This window comes from Danio rerio, chromosome 3, assembly GCF_049306965.1.
Source record: "Danio rerio strain Tuebingen ecotype United States chromosome 3, GRCz12tu, whole genome shotgun sequence".
Lineage (NCBI taxonomy): Eukaryota > Metazoa > Chordata > Actinopteri > Cypriniformes > Danionidae > Danio > Danio rerio.
This window is the reverse complement of record NC_133178.1, coordinates 4,339,819-4,363,408: the sequence shown is the minus strand read 5'-3', so window position 1 is coordinate 4,363,408 and position 23,590 is coordinate 4,339,819. Positions and strand designations below refer to the sequence as shown.

Here is a 23,590-nt window from a genome sequence, read left to right as displayed (position 1 = left end):
TATTTGAAAGTCACTAAAGATGCAATTAGAAATTATTTTACCAAAAATAAAACACATGACACAAACCACCTAAAATTAAGAATATATAAATCTGTCAAGTAAGTGGCGGTCCATTCCGCTGTGTAAACCCTTGATAAACCACGTACTAAGCAGAAGTAAAATCAAATAATGAAATTTGTCAAGTAAGTGCATTAATCAATTATATTAAAACTGACATCAATTAAATCTGAACAATCTGTTGTCATTTCTGATATTTGGGATTTAGATTTAATGTAAGGAGAGCAATGTAAACATTGTAAACTACGCTTGGTAGATTCAAATACTGTAGTGTAAAAACTAGTGCTGTCAATCGATTAAAAAAAATTAACTAATTAATCACACCTTTTAAAAAAAATTAATCGCGATTAATCGCATTGAAAATACTGAAACTTGTAATTTTGCCTATTTATATATAAAATTAATGTAAACGCAAGAAAAAGATATTTAAAATTCAAAATATAATTGTTTAATAGAATTTTTGTTTAACTTGTAACACAGATTTCTTCATGTAAACAACAAACCCACAATAAACCATCAAGATCCTGCTTGACAGCCATATTTATTACAGAAATTAAAACACAGGCATGTTAATGACATTTAAATTTCAAAACAATCAATGCCAATAAAGAAAACATTGATTTCCATGTTGGATTCTAAGTGGACTGCAAAAAAATGCCAAAATACAGGAATTGCAGATATGGAAAATGAAAAATTATAATAATAAACTATAGAATACAAACTGTTGCACTCATTGTAAAGTTTTATTGCTGAGAGTTGAGAACATTAGTTATAGAGTAGAAACAATTTAGCTTAATCCTCCTTTACATTCATCCAGTTGCTAAGACTAGGAGTATCCCGCAAGTGCACAGACAGAGACTCCCAAATGCCCGCAAATGAATGATCATTTCTTGCAAACCTGTCGTTAAATACATTGCACACCCCTCTCGCCCCTACTCAGATACGTCGCTCACTCCACCCCTGACACCCCTCAACAGGCCTGACACAGACACAGACACACACACAGACAATGCGCTGCTGACGTTTTGGCCCTAACGGCCTTCCATACTGGAGCGACTCCCCTCAAGATTCAACACGCATGATCACGTTCATCAAATTTGCTAAGCGTCTTAAACTAAGCGCCCTAAAGTATTACTGTATTTCACAAGGATTCTGACACAACAACGCGAAGCATACGCTTTCGTTGCGTTTAATGAGGAAACACGCTAAACTTGGAGGGCTCGTGCTGAAAGGCAGAGTAATGCCCTGTCTTTGACTGCTCGTGACTTCACCAGACGTTCTGAGTACATTTACATAAGACACCAATACTCCGATTTTAATATGATTAAGATTATACTCTTATTAAAAGTCTACCGTGTAGCCTTAAAAGGAACCTTTCCTTAAAGGAACACAGAGTCACGAAATGCGGAAGATTTTCTTTCCGTTCGCCATGCGGTATCAACTTACAACATATGTCGAAAGTTAAAAATGAAACACCCGAAATTGCATGAAACTCTGGATAACTTGTGATGCAACTAATTGTTTTATACTGGAACTTGCCTTCAAAAAGTGCTTCCTTGGTCTTATCCACATTTATTGCATGTTGAACACACGTCCACCACAACAGGAAGTAAAGAAAACCTGAACTGCGTTAATTTTTTTAACGCATTAATTATTTAAAATTAATTGCATGCGTTAACACGTTAATTTTGACAGCGCTAGTAAAAACATTGTGAAACATCAATATCTGTGCATTGTCCATTAATATAAAAAGCTTATCAGATATAAAGGTATTATGAAGTAATATAAATAATGTACAGTTTTATACATTAGATCTATCTTTTAAAAAATAGCTTACATTAGCAAATAAAGCACAAGGTAGGTCTACTGGGCAAAAAGGGGATGCCTCTCTGACAATGTTAGAAGCTGTCATTCATTCATTCATTCATTCATTCATTCATTCATTCATTCATTCATTCTCACTATACTTAAGGTCTTGGCCTCTTGTTTATCCTCATAGAATTCTTTTGGGATAAAAGAAAAGCATCTTAACTCTGTCTTTCGTGAAACGCAGTTGCTGTTTAATGTATAGTAAATCAGACTCATTCAAAGTAGCATCGCTGCACAAAAAAACATTATGAATGGATGCTACACTTCCAACTGTACAGTGTGTTTTTTTTTTCTTATAATGCAGAGTTTTGAGGTAAGGGATGCTTTCATTTATCATTCACTGACAGTCGGACAGGCTCATCCAGAACTCCATCTTTTAAAATCGTAAGCGGAATAAAACAGTCTCCTTATGAAGTAGGCATATCAGCGCGCTGTTACTTTGAAAACATATGATTAGATTCATGCTTCTGATTGGTTCTCAGATTATAGCGGCTTTTGCTGTCAAAGGCAAGTGGCGTTTAGCTGCTTTTGCCAACAAACTGTTATTTATGTAATTTAGATCAGGGTTGTCCAAACTACAGCCCGTGGGCCATCTGCGGCCCGCAATCAGTTTTGTGGCGGCCCGCGAGGCTTTTTATAAATATCAATAGAATCTGGCGCGCTATACAAAAATGAACGTAATTCAGTAAATAACCACCGGGTGTCGCTATGACACACCTTCAATTAGGCAGCAGTCCCTGTAATGAATGAAGCAAAACGAACCGAACTAATTGAAGGAAACATAATTGATAATCAGGTTTTGGCGAACCATGGTACAACCAAGAAAAAGGAAAATCAACAGTGAGAGCAGGAAATTTTAGTCACGTTGGGGCATATATATATATATATATATATATATATATATATATATATATATATATATATATATATATATATATATATATATATATATATATATGCCTGTCTGTGTGATGTATGTAAAATTTGGCCCGGGACAACGTTTTTTTTTTTTTTGCATCTGGCCCTCGGCCCAAAAAGTTTGGACACCCCTGATTTAGATGATTAGAAATAAATCTATTAGTTGATGGTGTACTACGTGCCTAAAGCATTCACTTAAAGTCATTATCTCATTTTTGGCGGAAGGGGCGTTTATCGGCTTTTGCATCTGAACTCTTCACTTTTTGTTGTTGCATAAACTGTATACATTCTGTATAAATAATTCAATACCATTAATCTTTGCTACACCTCCAAACATCATAATATTTTGTGCTTAAATGTTTTAAGCGCTCTTGAAATGCTCATACAGTCACAGGCCTTAAAGGGCCATGACACCCCGCACTTTCAGTTCAGGTCTACCTCAGAATCTTTTCAAAAGATGCATCATAATGGGCGTGGAGCTCCGCGAGCACAGGGCAGGAATGGGCGTGGCCAGCAGGGTAGAAGGAGGGTAGCAAACAACTGTTGTCAGTCTGCTCACAAAATGAGACACAAACCGTGAAGAGACAAATGATTTTATAGTTCACAAAGTTAAAATGCAAAGAAATAAACAGTAATTTAATGCCCTGCTACATTTGTTATTCATAATTTCATATACAGATCACCACAATTTATATCATTATAAAGATAATTGTGTTCATGTAAACACTAAAAATGAGGACTTCTCCCTCAATCTCCGGGTCTGAATGCAGACTCAGTGCAGCAGGTCTCTTGCCCTGTCTATTTTAACCATTAGCCCTGCTGGTAATCTAGAGGATTTAGGCGAACACAGCACCATGGCGATGTGTCTAAATGTGAACGAACTCCTGATAAAAGGCAACGTCCGCCATTCTCCAATTTTCTTCCTGCTTTCCCGACAAAAACGCTTGCAGCACACTCACAGCTTTGCTGTATCGACCCTGACAGCATCGCGCGTCATGAACAGCTAAATATTGTGTGACGTGGGTCCTTGGATGCAGTTTCACCCAGTTATCAACGTAGTGTCTCACAGCTTGGCACTGGCAGGTCTGCCTTGCCTTCGGAAAGCACCACTCGCAGTCATGAATAATTAAGCAGCCGGCTCTTCTCATAGGATAAGAAAACTCAGCTATGAATAATAATGAGAAACCGACGCATCATCTTTGCACTTGCAGTTTTGCGCTACGTCGCCGATTTTGATCCACTTCAAAAATAATTTTAAACCCGGAAGCTGAAATTAGCTGAAAAAGCTCAAAATTATCCAGTTTTCCTCACAATTAAAGCTGACAGGTGCTAACATTGTCTTAACTGATGCTCAACTCACACACATCTGTTAAAATCTCAAAAAAAGTACTCGAGGGTTTCGTGAACCTTTAAAAACACATGCAAATGATAAACCTTCACTTTATTATGATTGAGCTCTACAGATCACGTGTTCTGTGGCTCCTGGTCAACTTTAATCCAGACTCAACATTGCAGATCTTGCGACTCAATTATTGCAGATGCGCATATTACGATATCGTTACTGAAACCATATATTGTGCAGCCAGAACAAACCACTATCCTATCAGCCAGAGTGAAATTAGCTGTTTGTTTATTACATTATTATGCTTAACATTTGACTCTCTCTCTCTCTCTTTCAGTATTTGATTCTGTCCCAGACGTCTGTCGGCAGGTATGCGTATGTTCCAGGAGTGGGTCCGAACAGCAGCGCCCTCTATCTGTGCCAACGGTACTTCAAGAAGGGCACCATCGACCCAGTTAACGACACGTTCGACATAGACCCTCATGTTATTACTGGTGGGCAAAAAACAAATTAATGTTAATTTAATGTCACACAAACCAGTTCATTCTGCTTCGAATCTGCAAGCTGACATTTTGACTCTATTAGACCCTTTTTTACAAGATATAAAACTAATCTCTGATGTCTCTAAAGTGCGTGTGTGTGTGTTTGAATGTGTGTTTCGGCTCAAAATACCACAGCAATAATGTTTTTTAACTTTCTGAAACTGACCCTTTTAGGCTTTGGTCCTAATTGTGGTGTTTAAGTGACTGTCTCTTTAAATGCAAATGAGCTTGTGCTGTTTTCAAAAGAGGGCGGAGCTACAAATCCCTTTGTGTCAGCATAGTGGCAGATTCAAAAACAATACTAACGTGCTAATGAGGGAGAGTTGATGTCACTAATTACTGGGGCTTTCCCCACCTGATGACACATGCAAAGGGAGAATGTCAATCAAAGTGTGTCTGCAGACTGCTTTCATCAAGACTAATTATAAACAATACAATTAATATACTTTTTTTATCATTAAAAACTTGCTATATTCACACACAACTAATTTTAAACCCATTATAAAAGTGATTTTTAGATAATAGAGATGTGCACATCGATGCTCGAGTATCGATATGTCGATATTTAGAAGATTTTAATTTGGTATCGATATTTTTTTTTAAAGTTTCGATATTTTATTATCGATATTTTATTTTATTTTAATCAATTTTACAAAACTAAATGTTTTAGCGCTGTGTACAGGATTGTCAGTGACGCATTGTATACAAGACGTTACACCATTCAATCTGCGGCAGAACGTGATGTGAGTGATTATGTGCCTTTCAGATAACTTACGTAAGTTACTCAACACACGCAAGTCGCACACTTCTGCATTAATATGCACTGACACGATGGCAGAGACATAACGCAGCGTGTTGTTGTGCTCATCAGCTGAAAAAGCGTTGCACAAGCATTATTTTGATAAGAAAGTCTTACACAGCATCAATACAAGCAGCCTTTATAAACACTTACAGACAACACACCCTGAAACTTATAAAGAAACAGAACAAAAACAAGCTTCCCTGTCTGTCAAGAGACATCCAACCTCTCTCTCTCTCTCTCTCTCTCTCTTTCTCTCTCTCTCTCTTTCTCTCTCTGGCATGACAAATGTTTTGCTAAAGCATTTATAAAGTTTGCATTAAAAAGATATATATATATATATATATATATATATATATATATATATAAAACACAGCAAACAGTAGTATTGTATTATAATATATAGTATAATAATAACAACAATTAAATACAAACAAAAATGAATAAATCAATAAAATAATAAATCAGCTCTCTCGTTACTGTTAGGGAAATAAGAGTAAATATAATTGTGTGTGTGTGTAGCTATTCAGTGTGTATATACAGTATATATGGGTATGCAGTGTGTATATACAATATGGATGTGTGTGGGTGTATATATCACACACACTACAGTGTATGTATATATATATATATATATATATATATATATATATATATATATATATATATATATATATATATATATATATATATATATATACACACACACGTTATGCGTGATCAAAACAGGAACAAAAATGGGAACAAAAGATAGCGAATCCAAGTGCAGATTTTAATAATAAATAGATTAAACAAAAATCCAAAATACCAAAGTGCAAAGTAACAAATAAACAGCAAAACAAGAAACTATGACAGAAAAACACGAACTAGTCTTTAACAGGATACTTGAACAAGGTCAGGAACAACAACTCAGAATATCAGACTTACTGGGAACTGGGAACAAGAAAGACAAGGAAGCCAACGACGCGATCACAAACAGTGGTTAAATGAATGAATACATAGTCCTAGTAATCACAGAGAATGGAGACAGCTGTGGTTGTAAATCAGTGTAGATGACAGACCGGGTGTGTGCGCGAAAGAATGGATGGAAATGTAGTCTTTTTGGGCGCTGTAGTTCCACTCAGTGTCCATTGAACTACAGCGCCCTCAGGTGGTCACTGACAGTCGTGACAATATATATATATTCAAATGTTTATTTTATTAACATTATTTTGAAAAATTACATTATTATTTAAAAAAATAAGTAGTATCGGTATCGTAAAAATTGTAATAAAAAGTATCGGTATGATATTGAATTTAAAAATTGTGGTATCGCCCATCCCTACATGATAATTCCCCTTTAAATCAAGTCAAAGCACTGACTGGTAGATTGTGTCCAAGCAGTTTAACATATATGAAGATAAGAGAATTAAAAAGAGCTATAACAATATTTCAGATTGTGGAATATTCCAGTATACAAACAAACAGTCTGTTTGAATGATCAGTGATAATGATTCAGAGTGTGTTAATGATGTGTATTCTTTATTATTGTGTGTTGGTTTAGACTGTTTTGGAGTAAATCCTTCAGATCCATCATCTCCAGTGCAAGACCTCTATCCAAACATCACCCTTAATTTTCAGAAGTGAGTCTCACACGCATATAATCCTGGCTAAATTGGAAAGATAATTTAGCGTAGTAAACCCACACAAACACACTGTTACTCTTTTCAGATTCTGATCTGTGTAAAAGTGCCGTTTGTCTTATGAAATCCTTGCTCAACTTCCTCTCTGAGTGTCTTTCTGTCTCTGCGCAGATTGGTAAACGTGACCATCGAGTTCCAGCTGAAGGCCATAAACATCCAGACCATTATAAACAACGAGATTCCCGACTGCTACACCTTCTCCATCACTGTACGCACAGATTACACTACAAATTTCACACAACCCAAATGTAGTATTTAAAGAAATCATTTAACATATGAAAACTTGAACATTTTTTTTTTGTCTCACCAATGCCACATTTGTTTAATCTAAAATATGCAGATTAGATGCTTGAAAAACGTGCGGGAGTATTTCTAATGCTGAACACATTTCGTCACCTTAGAATGATAAGGTTCTATCTGACATTTTTGTCAAAATTGAGTTATTAAATGACTGCTTATTTACATTGTGGGATGTTTTTTATTAGTTGTTTACATTTTAAGACTTTTTATTTAAAAACCAATATTACACACATACTGTTTGCTATAATAATATATTAAATATTTAATAATTAATTTATTATTCAGCATTCTTTGATGAATATAAATGTACAAAATCAAACAAAAAGTGCTGAGGGGTAGCTTAATTAATGTGTCGGTGCTCTTTGGGTAAGGGATTCATCAGAATTATCAGCAAAAGTAAGTCCAAGGCACTCGAAAAATGTGGAAAAACATTAAAAAGCCTTTATTGACATTGCTATTCCTTAAAGGTGCAGTATGTAAGTGTGACACCCAGGGGTTGAACTAGGTATTGCATTCCTGGATCAAAACAAACTCAAGCGCAGGTTGTCAGATTGAGGACCAACAGGACCGAGTTTAATGATCGAGCCTAAAGTCTGATTTAAAGCGTGTTGTAGTTAAAAGCAACAGCACACGATAGAAGGAATATTTTTCATAATAAAAAGTGTTTTTGTTCTAACCAACACCTGGAATTGATACATTAGAAATGGCTTCTATTTCTTGCTGCTGAACAACAGTGTTAAATGCTAATAATGTGAGTTTGAATGCCGTTTTACATGACATTTATTGCCATACTACTGAAAGCAGCATCAGATAGTTCACCACAGATCTTAAAAATAAATTAAAACATTTGAAATAGAACTTTTGAACTCTGAAATAATGCAAATCAACACATATCAGTGATTCAGCATCTACATTTGTTAATGTTAAAGAGGTTTAATATGCATTAAATAAATTATAAACCTTACCCAGGCCCGGATTAAGAACTCAGGGGCCCCTGGGCACATTGTCTTGTAAGGCCCCTACCTGGACGCACCCTTAAAGTTGAATTTAAAAATTAAGAATAATATAATCATTTTTAAATAAAATGAATCTATAATTTGTTGCCCACATATTTAAATAAATGATATATAGTACATATGTATTTATAGTCTACAAAGATTTAACTTATTTTTCAAAGCATTGAATAAAAATGCTAATAAAAAAAAAAAAAAATATATATATATATATATATATATATATATATATATATATATATATATATATATATATATATATATATATATATATATATTTTAAGGGTATTTTAATGTATTGCTTTTACAAACTTACAAAGCATATTATTGCCATGGCATATAACGCACAATGCTTCTCTAATACAGTTCTATGAATCTGAGTCTTTCATAATACAAACACTGATTTACTGTCTCTCTCCTCCTCTCCCTGTATTTTCTCTACTCTTCTCGTGATGAAGACTTGATTATAAACCTAAAAGTATCTGAAATCACACACACTATACCTCTTCTCTCCCGTCTCTCTCCTCTTCTGGGCCTTTCTCTCTCTATCTCCCTCTCTTTCTCCTTTTCTGTCTGTCTCCCACACGATGAATCCAGTCCGACAGAATCCGCGTTTGCTAAATCCTCTTGTCCACTCATTTTTGATCTATGACAGATATAACGTTACACTAAAGTCCGCTCAGTTTAGTGCGGGTTATTACAAAACTGACGTTTCCGCGCTTGACCAATCACAGCATTCTGTTTAGTTAAAGAAAGAAAGGCAATTTAAATATAATAATAATATTAATATGTGATCGCGATCAGAGGAAATACAGTTGTCTGAGCAATATAGTTTTTGCAGAGAGGGAGGCGCCTATAATAAGGCTAAACATTATTAAATACCCACGAGACACTTGTGACTTTATATCACAATTTGCATTATTTAAAAAAAATGTTTCCTTCCTGTTAAAAATAAATATATTTCCAATCTGATATGTAATGGGGAGAAAAAAAAGTAGCACGAGTTCAGCTGATGGTGGATTCGAACCGAGTTGATGATCAAACGCGTCAAAAGATGAGGCTGTGCGCCTTACAAGGAGTGCCACTGCAGCTGTAATGCTACACAGCTCTTTACTCATCTTGTCTCTATCAATCAGGCATCGATGGGCGTAAACCCTGAATAGCTTATTCCAACTAGATGCGCTATTTGCAATTAGCCTAAAATGACACTCCGAAATTGTCTTTTTTCCTCCCCCCTCGCAGGGGCCCCTAGTGCGCACGGGCCCCTGGGCCTGTGCCCATTGGTTAATCCGGCCCTGACCTTACCATTTCGTTTGAGTGCAGTGAGGGCACTATTTTGTGCTTCTAAATTGCTTTATTTAAATTTTTGTCATGTGTGGTCTGGTGCAAACAGCCAAACTGCTCATCCCTGCAAATCTCGTCACGTAGTGCGTTGTTAGGACACAGGGTTACAATGTAACCTGCTTTATTACGATGTTTACACTCGTAATGTTTATATTATTTGCTAATTAATCTCATGTGGAACTCTGAATCTGTTTCTCATTTCAGTAGTCTGCTTCTGTCCACCGGAGGTTGCATTTCGGTCATGGATGCATACTTTGAGAGCCTTTCTAACTGACTTAATAAATTAAATATGCCGTATTCCACCCAGGCAACCCAGGCTGCTGAAATATAATTGGCTAAAGTGGCATTGGGTGGGTTAAAACAACCAAAACAAAGACAGACTTTCCGGCACGCAACACACATTTTCAAAGCGGAATCTCTGACTTCAGCATTGTTTTTCAGATAAACAAGAATGTTCGCTTAGCATGATTCTTAAATATCTGCAAGCATATTATGGTATTTTTATGCTTTAGAAGACTCGAAAACTTGCATACAGCACCTTTAAAACCACACCTGTGTGTTTCAGCAAATACTTGCCTTTCATCAGGGTAACAGAGATCATGCGTGTCTGGAGTTTCTTTTGAACACCATTATTCAATGACTCATTAGATTATCTACAGAGTACTAATATAATATATTGAACACAAGGTTAACTCAACAATCATTATAAATTCAACATTAAGAGAGAATTAAAAAAGTTAAATAAAAAAATGGTGAATGTTATACAACATATCTCTCAAATGATACAATGTGAATGTATATAGAATGAAACCACAAAAAATATGTAGTATAGTGTACAAATATATGCACATAAACATACACGTATATGTATAAATATACTGTAAATGGATGTTTTATTGGTAGAACAAATTATTTACATCAATAAATGTCAATACTTTCACCTAATGTGTGATAAAAATATATATTTATTTCTTTTTTTATGCTTTACATTTTCTTCAAAATTTGCAGCACAGCTGTTTTCAGCATTTATAATGAACAAAAACATAATTCACCATTAAACAGATAAGAAAAAATTAATTTAAAAAACTGATGGAAAGATGCATTAATAAATAATAAATAAATAATAAATAATTATAATATAATATAAAATATATAATATATAAATATAATTATAAATAATAAATAATAAATAAAACATAATAAATTGTGTTTTAAAGGGCGCCAATGATGAAAATCATCTTTTTGAAGCTGTTTGGACAGAACTGTGTATAGGTACAGTGTGTCCACAGTCATATTGGAGTGATAGAAACACAATAAATGTCTTTTTTTTAATTTCCTGACGTTAAAATAGCATCCAAACCCCTCTCATTTTGAGGCCGTCTGTAACATGATGTAGGAGTACGGTTTCCCCGCCCACCAAATTGATTGACATTGAAATTGATTTAATTCATCACCACAGCAGCAGGTCAGTACAATTATAAATGAAGACGCTTCAATCCCGGTTTGTGGACGTCAAATCAGGTTTATTTTGTACATTTACATAACGGATATCCATACAGCAGTGGATATTAACCTGTATTCTGACACATTTGCCTTGCAAAAACAGTGCAAAGCTAAACACACATGCTGTGTATATGCATGGACTTTATGACGGCATTGTGTGGGACTCATCGTTGCAGAAAAGCTTGAATTAACTCCACAACAAATACATCAAATAATCATTGGGAAAGTTCTTACTGTAGTATTTCTCACAAACGTTACAAGAGATCTGCTTCCTTCATGTCTGTCACTGTGCTGTTTATCTGACACAGCCAGAGGCTGAGGCACTCAGACAGGCACGTGCGAACGGTGGGCGGGGAGAACTGGCATTAAAGGCACAATCCACAAAAACAGCCACAGTGTGTTCAGAGCAGCACATCTCAACATTCTAAAAGGTCTAATAAATAATCTGATGGTGTTTTGAGCTGAAACTTTACAGACACATTCTGGAGACACAAAAAACTTATCTAAATCCTGAAAAGGGGGTAAAATAGGTGCCCTTTAACAAAATTTAAACACTATATATTAAAAACAATAGAGTATAATATAACTGTATAACATAAAGATTACTTTGTGTAAGATACCTTTTTAAATAATATAAAATATTAATCTATTTTTTGTACTGCATTCAAATAAAGGTTTTTGTGAGCAGAAGAGACTTCTTTGAAAGCATGAAAGCCATGTTGAAGATTGAAAAGTTTTGAATGGTTGTGTGTATTTTATTTGATACGTTACTCTCTCTCTCTGTGTCTGTCAGATCCTGTTTGATAATAAGGCTCACAGTGGGAAAGTGAAGCTGAGTTTGCTCAACGAGGCGTTCATTAAAGAGTGCAGAGACCCCAATGTGTCTGGACACGGTGAGAGAGCACGCAAACGCTCGTGACTGGCTGTAAATGTGGGATCCTGATAAAGCTAAGCCATTGCTCTGTTTAATTCAATTCAAACTTGCTTTATGTATTGCAAATAGGGTTGAGTAATATATGTAATTGAAACATTGAAATTGATGTGCGTGTATTTGCAATAGTCAACGATTAGATTATTTATTAATGATTAAAATATACTATTTTGATATTATTGTATAAGATTATGTGCACAACAAAGTTATAATAATTTAGGATTTGACATTTTTAGTTAAGTTTTAGTTTCGTTTTAGTTTTTATTTCGTTATGACTTTTTGTTTTCAAATTCAGTTTTAATTAGTTTTTAGAGGCAGATATACTAGTTTTTATTAGTTTTTATAATTTGAAATTGCTTAGTTTCAGTATTAGTTTTATTTATTTATTTTTTCGGAAATTAGGATGTTTGCTATGTCTAAGATTTAAAATCATCAGAATAAATATTGTATAGTAAAAACTCAACCAAAGACACATTTTTTAAAACATTTATTTAGGGGACACATGAACACTACCATCTACCCATCCTCAATTTCAAATACAGCAGCCCACAAGATCGCAGCTCTAATGTGTGCAAGGCTGCTTCTGAGGTTAGATACACAGTAGTGATGGGAAGTTCGGATTTTTAACGCGAACCGGGTCTTTTGTGACAATCCTCCCATGTTAGGACTCAACATTCCCAAAATACTACTGTGTACTACTGTGTATCTTGTAAGTGTATCTGTGTATCACTACTGTGTATCTTGTAAGTCGCTTTGGATAAAAGCGTCTGCTAAATGACTAAATGTAAATGTAAAATATGTATTCAGCAATCATAATTTCAGTCAGTTAATACATCACCATGATCTAAAACGTTTCTTACAATTAAGTTTTGCAACCCAAGCAAAGCACAATTCACTTATTTAAACTCCATTACTTGAATTTCTGTTATGAAATAAATGTTAGTTTGGCCAGATCCCTCGGTTTACCCGTTGCAGTTTAATCAGTTGTCCAAGTTTGGTTCAGTCACAACAGTAAGAGGATCAGGGGGGGTCAAGTCGGAGCACTCACTCTGGTCCCCCGGGCTCTGGGCTGGTTGAGGAAATTCCAAATCGATCCAAAACAAACCATTACAATTGGCTTAAGATTGGCAAGCAAAATTCTGGACATTGCAACCTTAGTAAGTCGTTTGTGTATACGTTCTTGACGTGAATCATTTCAAATGATTCAGTTGAATTTGGTGAACTAGATCAACTAATACAGAAATAAAACTCATTATTGGACACAAATGTGTTAAATTAATGCTTTTAAGTGTCATATTTAATATTTTCACTATGCTGATGTCTTGCCCAGCCGTTGTTTTTGTCAAGGGAGCAACAGCGAGGACTGATTGGAAGACTGCCGGTTTGACCTGGCCCATGGCATCAGGTTTACAGACTCTGATGCTATACGGTCAAACACCTGTCGTGAATCTGGCAGCGCGAAGTCAATAGATTTACTTCTAAAAGCCTTATGTATTTAATACATTTAGATGGACAAAAACGCAGGATGTTTTTGCTATAATTTTGATTAAAGTTAGCTTTGTATGTAGGGTTGCACGGTTTACCGGTACTTTGGTAGTATCGCGATACTATGGCTCCAAAATACTGGCGGTGCCTCTGTAGTTTGTAAACGGTAGTATCCTCATTAACAGTTCTAATAGTTAATGTTGCATGTGGAACAGAACAGTCATAGTATACACAAATAAAACAGAATATCTGTTCAAATAAGTACATATAGGTTTTCAATAATAAGGGAATTATGAATTAAATGTAAGTATTTCAACATGTAAAATATAGTATTTGTGACAATTTGCTTTATTTGACTTGAGTTATGAATTCATACAGTATCGCGATACTACTTGGTATCGTGATACTTCAGCTGGTATAGTATCGCGGCTTAAATTTATAGTATCGTGACAACCCTATTTGTATGTACACAATATATATATATATTTTCTGTTCTAGTTTTTTTAAACTCTCGTTCTTATTTTTACTTCAGTTAATGAAAATATTTTTCAATTCTAGTTTTTGTTTTTCGTTCGCTTTTATTAACTAAAAAAACCTTGATATACAGTGAAGACCATGTTATTTTACATTTGAATGTTCCTTTTTTGTATTTGCATACTGTTCTGACTCTCCGGAACAACATAAAGCATTGTTTATTTAACTTTTGTTTTTGCTCTGTCGTATTTAAATTTGCTTGTAATTTATTATAATTTATGCAGATGCACTGCATAGAATAAGACTTGATCACCCCAGTCGACCTAAGTGAATGAAGTCTTTCCAAATAGTGCTAATTATATTCATATTGAGATGCGTATTGCAGGAAAACAAAAACCTCAATGTCAGATTTTTTCAATATTGTTAAGATCTAAATACCAAAGCATTTGTGACGTTTACATTAATTGGAAAAATATTAAAACAAATTACATGATAGTGATAAAAATAAATAAATACAAACAGTCAACATTTTAGGATTCATGTATAACAATTTAGAATTAAGTGTGTTTTTTTGTGTGTGTTGCTAACAGGAATCTGTTTTTTCACCTAGTAAATAGTGAAGTTGTGTTTTATTGCTTGAATTAACATGTTATTGAATTAACTTAATTAACCTCATTTCAATGTAAATGAGCTCACATATGAAATCTGTGTGTGTGTGTGCAGGAGACAGTTACGCACGTGTGGCCTTCGATGTGTTGGTGGCGGTGGTCTGCGGTCTCTCTCTTGTGCTTTGTGGACGCTCCATCCTCAAAGGAATCATGCTACAACATGTAAATTAGAGAACGGTTTATAAACGTGATTTTTTTTTCAAGAAATAATATAGTATCAATTGTTTATAAGTAAAAGCAATTGTAGTTGTGACAATACCATGGTAGAGCAGTGTTTTAAAAAAATAACCAATGTGTTGACAAAAACACTTTTATTTTGTTAAAAATGTATCAGCATTTGAGAACACTCCACCTCCACCTTTACTGACTGCACCTTTATTGGCCGTCTGAGTTTAGCTAACTGACCAATCAGAGCAGAGTCAAGATATCTGACCTTTAAGAGCATGGTAGGGCAATCTGACCAATCAGAGCAGAGATGAGCGATCTGACCAATCAGAGCAGAAACCAGCTATCTGGCTGAGGTAGTGTAAATTTGGGTCGTCTGACCAATAAGCTTAGAATAGGTCAGTCTGACCAATCAGAGCAGGGTGGTGTCATTTGAACAATATGCACAGAGTATGACTATCTGACCAATTAGAGCAGAGTAGAGCTTTCTGAGGAATTAGAGGAGAGTTATCTGACCAATCAGGGCAGAGTAGGGCTCTGACCAATTATAGTAAGGTTATCTGACCAATCAAAGTAGAGTAGGGCTATCTGAACAATCAGAGTAGAGTAGGGCTATCTGACCAATCAGTGTATAATATGGCAACCTGACCAATCAAGTGTTTTGCTATCTGACCAATCAGGGCAGAGTCAAACTATTTGACCAATTAGAGTAGACTCAAACTATTTGACCGATCAGAGCAGAGTCAAAGTATCTGACTAATCAGAGTAGGCTCAAACTATTTGACCAATCAGAGGAGAGTCGAACTATCTGACCAATCAGTGCAGAATCAAACTATCTGACCAATCAGAGCACAGTCAAACTATCTGACCAATCAGAACACAGACTAGCTATCTGACCAATCAGAGTAGAGTCAAACTATCTGACCAATCAGACTAGACTCAAACTATTTGACCAATCAGGAAAGAGTCAAACTATCTGACCAATCAGAGCAGAGACTAGCTATCTAACCAATCAGAGTCATCAAATTATCTGACCAATCAGAGCATAGTTAAGCTATTTGACCAATCAGAGCAGATTAGGGTCATCTGATTTATAAACTCAGCAAAGAGCCATCTGACCAATCAGAGCATGGTGTGGACATTTGACTAAAATGCACAGAGTAGGGCTATTTGACCAGTCTAAGTAGTCATGCTATCTGACCAATCAGAACAGAGTCAAACTATATGCCCAATCAGAGTAGAGTCAAGAGCAGAGTCAAACAGCAATCTGACCAATTAGAGCACAACTGAGCAATTTGACCAATAAGAGCAGAGTCAATCTATCTGACCAATCAAAGCAGAGACAAGCAATCTGACCAATCAGAGCAGATTTGGGCCATTTGGCCAATAAGTACAGAGTAGGTCTATCTGGCCAATCAGAGCAGAGATAAGATGTCTGACCAATCAGAGGGGAGTAAGTTGGAAAGTCAGGGTTTAAAAAGACGATTTTGGACGGATGTTGTGAAAACAGCTGATGCGGCTTTTTGCTATCTTTCATCATTAAAACAGAGTAAGGTGGAACGTCTATTTTGATTTAATGTTGATTTGTGTTGGCAGGAGTTGGTGTGTTATTTCCGCGTGTCTCTGGGTCGTTCTGTGAGTCTGGGTGACCGTCTGGAGTTCATCAACGGCTGGTATCTGCTGCTCATCATCAGTGACGTCCTCACCATCATCGCCTCCTTCATCAAGATCGCCATCGAGACCAAGGTGAAGCGCGCTTTGAGTCTGTGTGTTTGAGGTCTGGCTGTGTTCGAGGAGCTGACGGTTGTGTTTGCGGTGTAGAATCTGTCCTCGTATGACGTCTGCAGTATCCTGATGGGAACCTCCACTCTGCTGGTGTGGGTCGGGGTCATTCGATACTTCAGCTTCTTTCAGAAATATAACGTGAGTTCTGATTTTTTTGAAATGTTTATTTTGTGTGTATATATCCAAGTTAGGGCTGCGAGATTCTGGCTAAAATGAGAATTGCTATTTTTTTTTTGTTTAAAGTCAAGATCACGATTTCCTCACAATTTTGTAGATGTAGAATAAAGGTTCATATTAGTAGGCTATTATTATTGTTATTCACAAACATATGGTAAAATAATTGTAATAATAATATATAGGGATTTAACGGTATTGTAAATACCGTCATACCGCAATATTAATTTTTTTCGATATTACCGTAGTCGCATGACTCGGTAAAACTATAGGTCTTCTGAGAAAATTTGCTCAGGCGAATGAAGCGAACGGGAGGTACCGGAAACTACAATTCCCATCAGCCCATGCTTGACCATCCTCCCTTGCGGTCTGTTGTCGCTACAGATCCAGTAATGCGGAAATGGAGTGTGCTGCTAGAAGCGGGGATGAAAAAGAGCTGGAAAACTCTAAAGTGGGTGTTGTCGCCGCGCGCGTACTGAATAGCGGTGTTGTCGCGCGAGTTCTTATCAGCTGTGTTGTCGCGCGCGTACTGAATAGCGGTGTTGTCGCGCGAGTTCTTATCAGCTGTGTTGTCGCGCGCGTACTGAATAGCGGTGTTGTCGCGCGAGTTCTTATCAGCTGTGTTGTCGCGCGCGTACTGAATAGCGGTGTTGTCGCGCGCGTACTGAATAGCGGTGTTGTCGCGCGAGTTCTTATCAGCTGTGTTGTCGCGCGCATACTGAATAGCGGTGTTGTCGCGCGAGTTCTTATCAGCTGTGTTGTCGCGCGCGTACTGAATAGCGGTGTTGTCGCGCGAGTTCTTATCAGCTGTGTTGTCGCGCGCGTACTGAATAGCGGTGTTGTCGCGCGAGTTCTTATCAGCTGTGTTGTCGCGCGCGTACTGAATAGCGGTGTTGTCGCGCGAGTTCTTATCAGCTTTGTTGTCGCGCGAGTTCTTATCAGCTGTGTTGTCGCGCGCGTACTGAATAGCGATGTTGTCGCGCGAGTTCTTATCAGCTGTGTTGTCGCGCGAGTTCTTATCAGTTGTGTTGTCGCGCACGTACTGAATAGCGGTGTTGTCGCGCGAGTTCTTATCAGCTGTGTTGTCGCGCGCGTACTGAATAGCGATGTTGTCGCGCGAGTTCTTATCAGCTGTGTTGTCGCGCGCGTACTGAATAGCGGTGTTGTCAGCACACTGTTCAGATTGATGCAGACATGAGACCTCTATCTTACTCATGGTTTGTCCTCTCAAGTGGGGGAAAGACAATGCACAACGTTACCCACTGCTGTCAACCTGGGCCAAGTCATATCTCTCTTGTCCCAGAAACCTCAGTCCCAAATGAGAGGGTTTTTTGTCTGTTGCAGGGGACATTGTAAATGCCCAGAGATACCAGCTTTTACCAGATTATATTTATATGATAATTTTCCTTTAAACCCATCTCTATCTAAGTGAGTGAGTGATTAAATGTTGAATGTGACGAGTTTTCAACAATACTAAATTGAAACTTTATTTTTTTTACATGGTTTAATATTTTTTTGTTATTAAAATTGAAGTTCCTGTTTCAAAGCTTACAGATAGATGGCTAATTTGTATGTCATTGGCACTTTTTTGGAGTATTTTCATAAGTTTTGTTTTTTCCTGTAAATGATTCAATAAATACCGTACCGTGACATTCATACCGAGGTATTACCGTACCGTGAAATTCTGATACCGTTACATCCCTAATAATATAGTATAAACAGCACTTTATACAACGAAACCGAATAATCATATCGCATTTTAGAGTTATGATTGCGACAAGTTTTTTTCTTTCATAGCGCACACACTGCTGTGCATGAAAATACATGTTTACAGCGTCAGTAAACCTACTCTAGCCTTTATAATGTTAATTTTACCAGTGAATTAAATGGTCTAATAATGTTCTCAATGACAGATTGCAAGCATAGGCCTATATCTCAAACATAAATCAACATCAGAATTATTATAAGTAGAATAGAATTATTTATAGAAACCAGTAGACCTACACATAATATTAATATTAGCCCCTTTCACACAGTGATACCGGTAAATATCTGAAAAATTTCCGGAACGACTTTACCGGTATATTCAAAAAAGCGCTGTTCACACAGGCGAGGACGTTACGGAAATTTTCCGGAAAAGAGCATTCACACATCCATTCCAAAATACCGGTAAATTCTGACATCATTCACCACAAATGAGCTTTAAACGGCTGCGCTTGTATTTGTAAACATTTGACTAAATTACAAACTCTGTGGATGATCAATATTGTGAACAACTTTCGCAGGATCACTTTCGCATGTCGAGATGTTCGTAATATGTGTGTGTGCAGGCGCTCACAGGCTGTTTCACAGGCACATGAACGTAAACAAACAACGGCTTATCATAAGCATCTCATCGATGATTATTTACACAGTTGGCATTAAGAAGAACATATAAACATGATCTGACTAACTTCTAGCAGCTAAATGTGTCTGGAAAAATATTCAAAGGCTTTTATTCTCATAAACCGCGCGGACGTAAATGCGTCTGACTGTTGTGATTGGCTAAAGCAGACGTCTCACGTCAGCACGTTCTAGACGTGCACACGCTTATTACGGCAATCTTCCTTCTGCATTCACACAGCGCAGCATTCCGGCAAATTACCGGTAATGTTACAACTTCTCTTTCCGGAAAATAGCCAGAACGATTTTACCGGTATTTTCAAAAAGGACCTGTTCACACATACAACCTTTCTGGAAAATTGCCGGCAATTTTTCGGAAAGGTCTGTATGTGTGAAAGGGGCTATTGTTGTTTTACCATATGTTTGAGAAAAAACAATAATCTCATATTAAGCTTTATTTTACATCTACAGAATTGTGAGAGAATCATGATCTTTATTTTAAGCCAAAAAATCCCGATTCTCATTTTAGACAGAATCGTGCAGCTCTAATATGCATTGTAATTAGCACAAAGGCGGCAAGGTGGCTCTGTGGTTAGCAGTGGTTAGTGGAAATAAACTGGTCGTAGCGTATGAGTGCGTATTATGCCCCAAGTCTAGAGGAAACAACATGGGCATAATAAACGAAGAAAAAACAAATGTGTTGGGGTGGTGGATTTCCCAAACAAAACAAAAACTTAAGACAAAAGATTCCCTTCGGTCGACAACCAAACTCAGAAACTCAGTTGAGAGTATATATGAATAGATTTATTATAGAAAAAATGTGGTTAATATAAATGAGCATCTCTTTAGGGTGACCACAGGCCAAAATAACAGACAAAAGAATCTACAAAGTAAATGCACTAAATTACCTATTACTATTTAAAGAAAAATACAAAAAGTAGGGCTGCTCGATAATGGGAAAAATCATAATCACGATTATTTTGGTCATAATTGTAATCACGATTATTCAAAACGATCATCAGTTGAAGTCAAAATTATTCGCCCTTCTGTGAATTTATTTTTATATACAAATATTTCCCAAATTATGTTTAACAGAGCAATTTTTTCCTCTGAAAAAATGTCCTATAATATTTTTTCTTCTGGAGAAAGGCTTATTTGTTTTATTTCAGCTAGAAAAAAAATCAGGTTTAAATATTTTGAGACCTATTCAGGGCTCTAAATTGTGACCATTTTGGTCGCATATGCGCCCGAAATTTTATCTATCCGACCTTAAAATATATTTGGGAGCATTTCTGCGAGTGCTTAAAATTGTTGTGTGCGACCAGTTTTTACTGCAAAATGTTCACCACATGCGCGGATTCGGGAGACATTCACGCAGAATGCATCTCTAAGCTCTTTGTCTGCACTTGGAACGCGAAACGCAGCGCTCAGGAATGGTTTCAAACAGTTGTCATGTCAACTTGCTGCAGTAAACAAATCCAAGTCCGTAATGCTTGCCCCGCCCTCACGCTCTTCTTATTGGCCCACAGCTCTAGCATTGAACGCGAATGATTGGTTAATACCAGCTGTCAATCACTCAGTCAGCGCCATCTGGCTTTGGATGACAGAGAGAGCTACAACCGCGCGCGAAAAACTAAAGCGCTGAAGATGAGAATGAAGATAACGCGGACAGATTTAGTTTTAGAAACCATGGCATCCAAAGTTATAAATAATGACACATCTTACTAGTGATCATGTGCTGAATGTTAAACCACCATCTACACTTTTCCAAGAGTAAAAGACTTCCGTTGGCTTCAAGTCCGCTATGAAAAGTCTGTGAGATGAAGTTTTCAGGTAACTGTTTGCCACATCTAGCACGACAGCTTCTGTTTAATCCTTCATATAATCGCCAGATGCTGTCCGCCGTGCAAGAGGCAGCTATATGTCAAATTGAACACCACGTACACCATCGCAAACGGGCTTGCACTGAGTAAACTAATATCGCCACTCATGAAAAGACCGGTATTGCTATTAACATGACGTATGCATAAAATAAGGTACAGTACATGTCAAAAGCATCAGTACAATATCAGACAGCACTTGTGAGAACAGCACAGTTATACCGTTAACAGATTCAGCAGTGTGTGCAGGGCCGGTGAGCGCGACGTGTACGCTTTGGTCACACACTTATGTTATAAAAATCTATTTTCTTGTGATAGCGGAATTTCGTTGTGACATATTTTCCTCACGCTTGCATATATATATATTAACTTTTTTTTCTTGTTAGTTTGATTACTGTTGATTTCAAATACAATAAGTCTGTTTGTATAAAACTTGTAGTAACGGTGCTCATAATTGGTGGGTGCGACTACATTTTGGCTGATGCGCCTACATTTTTTAAGTTAGGAGCACCGGTGCTACCAAGCAAAAAGGTTAAGTTCGAGCCCTGCTATTTTAATAGCTCAATATAGCCCCCTTAAAGAGCCCATATTATACATGAAATAGGGTCATATCTTGGTTGTAAGGGTCTCCAACAACAGTTTAATATGCATGCAAGGTCAAAAAAACACTTTCGTGGTCTTATAATCTGCATTTATTTTTACCTAATTATCCCAGCGACTCCCGTATGAATCGTCCAGTGATTCATTTGTTCCCAAACCCCTCCTTAGCGCGAAGCTAATCTGCGCTGATTGGACCGATGACAGTCTGTTGCGATTGGTCGACTGCCTTCAGTCAGAGAGTGAAAAGCCAAACAGCTAATCAGCAATATAAAAGTAATCACAGTTCATACACGCTCGATAGTGTAGGAGTGGATTTTAGCTGCCAGTGGCTCAATGTAAATACAGACGTTGGACTTGAAAATTCAGACGATTAACTATTTTATTGAGCAAAAACTCCAAAAACAGTTGAGGAGATCTCCTAGCTTCTCACTCTGCTCTTTTCACAGACACACACACACATATTGCACACACACGCACACACGCACTTAACCCTGCTCCGGACGACAACGCGCACACACACACACACACAAACACACACACCTCCGCGACAGCGCGCGCACACGCACACACAGACACACACACTACTCCTCGTCCACGGAGCTCCGTTAACAAAGCAGCACGCGTCGCGTTTTTAACGTGACTTTGCACGCGATAAGAGAATATAGCCAGTTAACCTGATACAGTACACGCGGTTACAAGTAACAAATCACAACTAAATACATTTGCAAGCTAGAGTCAACGAGGCAACTTTAATCGCACGTACTTACACTTGAGAAATGGAGGAAGAAAAATCCATCCTGACGTCCAGCAGTAAGTTACTCTTTACTGATCCTTCCTTTAACAAACGCTGATGAAGTATTCTTTGTAGCATGTAGTTTCCAGTAGTTTCCAACTGCTTGGTTATAATGCTGAGGTTTCATCTTTGGGTAGAGACTCAATATATCCATCTGCAGCGTGACTTCAATCGACCGGCATGTTTGTGTGTGTGTGTGTGTTTGTGGGTGTCTGTGTGTGTGTGTGTCTGGGTTTCTACGTCAGAGGGCGGGGCCTCAGGTTTGAAATCTCCCGGGTTTGCGCGTGCACGTGAATAACTTGGTTTCGTTCGTACGTCATGGCGAAACACCTAATGAATCGATATCAAGGCGACTCGTTTGAAGCACTATGAGTCGACTCTTTTATAGAGGAATCAACAGTTTTAAACACTGTACACTAACAGATTGAAGCCTTAGCTGGATACTTCACTTCACTTAGAGCTGTGTTACACACTACATGGAGGGGAATTTTCAAAAACCCATAATATGGGCTCTTTAAGCAATATATATTTTTGACTGTCTGCAGAAGAAACTACTGTTACATAATGACTTGCCTATTTACTCTATTTAAGCCTTTAAATGTCACTTTAAGCTGAATACTAGTATCTTGAAAAATATCCAGTAAAATATAATGGGCTGTCATCATAGCAAAGATAAAAGAAATCAGTTATTAGAAAAGAGCTATTAAATCTGTTATGTTTGAACTGTATTTTAAGCATCTTCACTGTAAGAAAAAACTTAAACTACAAAAGTTCTTCAGTCCAGAGCAGTGAGTGGATTTTGTCCTTTTGTTGTTTGATTAATAATAAAAACAGCAGCAGGAATATCGCACGCTGTCACTTTACGAATAGTGCGGCTCTGATTT

General features: G+C 37.0%; 1 protein-coding gene across 6 annotated transcripts in view; it reads left to right on the top strand.

Annotated features, from left to right (window-relative positions):
- Positions 1–23,590, top strand: part of mcoln1b (mucolipin TRP cation channel 1b) — a 71,295-nt gene that overhangs the window by 13,413 nt on the left and 34,292 nt on the right. For all 6 annotated transcript variants that reach the window (XR_012400642.1, XR_012400641.1, XM_073943634.1 and 3 more), the window contains 7 exon segments: positions 4,524–4,680; positions 7,071–7,149; positions 7,321–7,417; positions 12,163–12,262; positions 14,983–15,089; positions 16,689–16,838; positions 16,914–17,015. Coding sequence is in view for 4 of the 6 variants with exons in the window: in XM_073943634.1 (XP_073799735.1) it covers positions 4,524–4,680; positions 7,071–7,149; positions 7,321–7,417; positions 12,163–12,262; positions 14,983–15,089; positions 16,689–16,838; positions 16,914–17,015 (792 nt within the window). In the remaining 2 variants the exon portion in view is untranslated.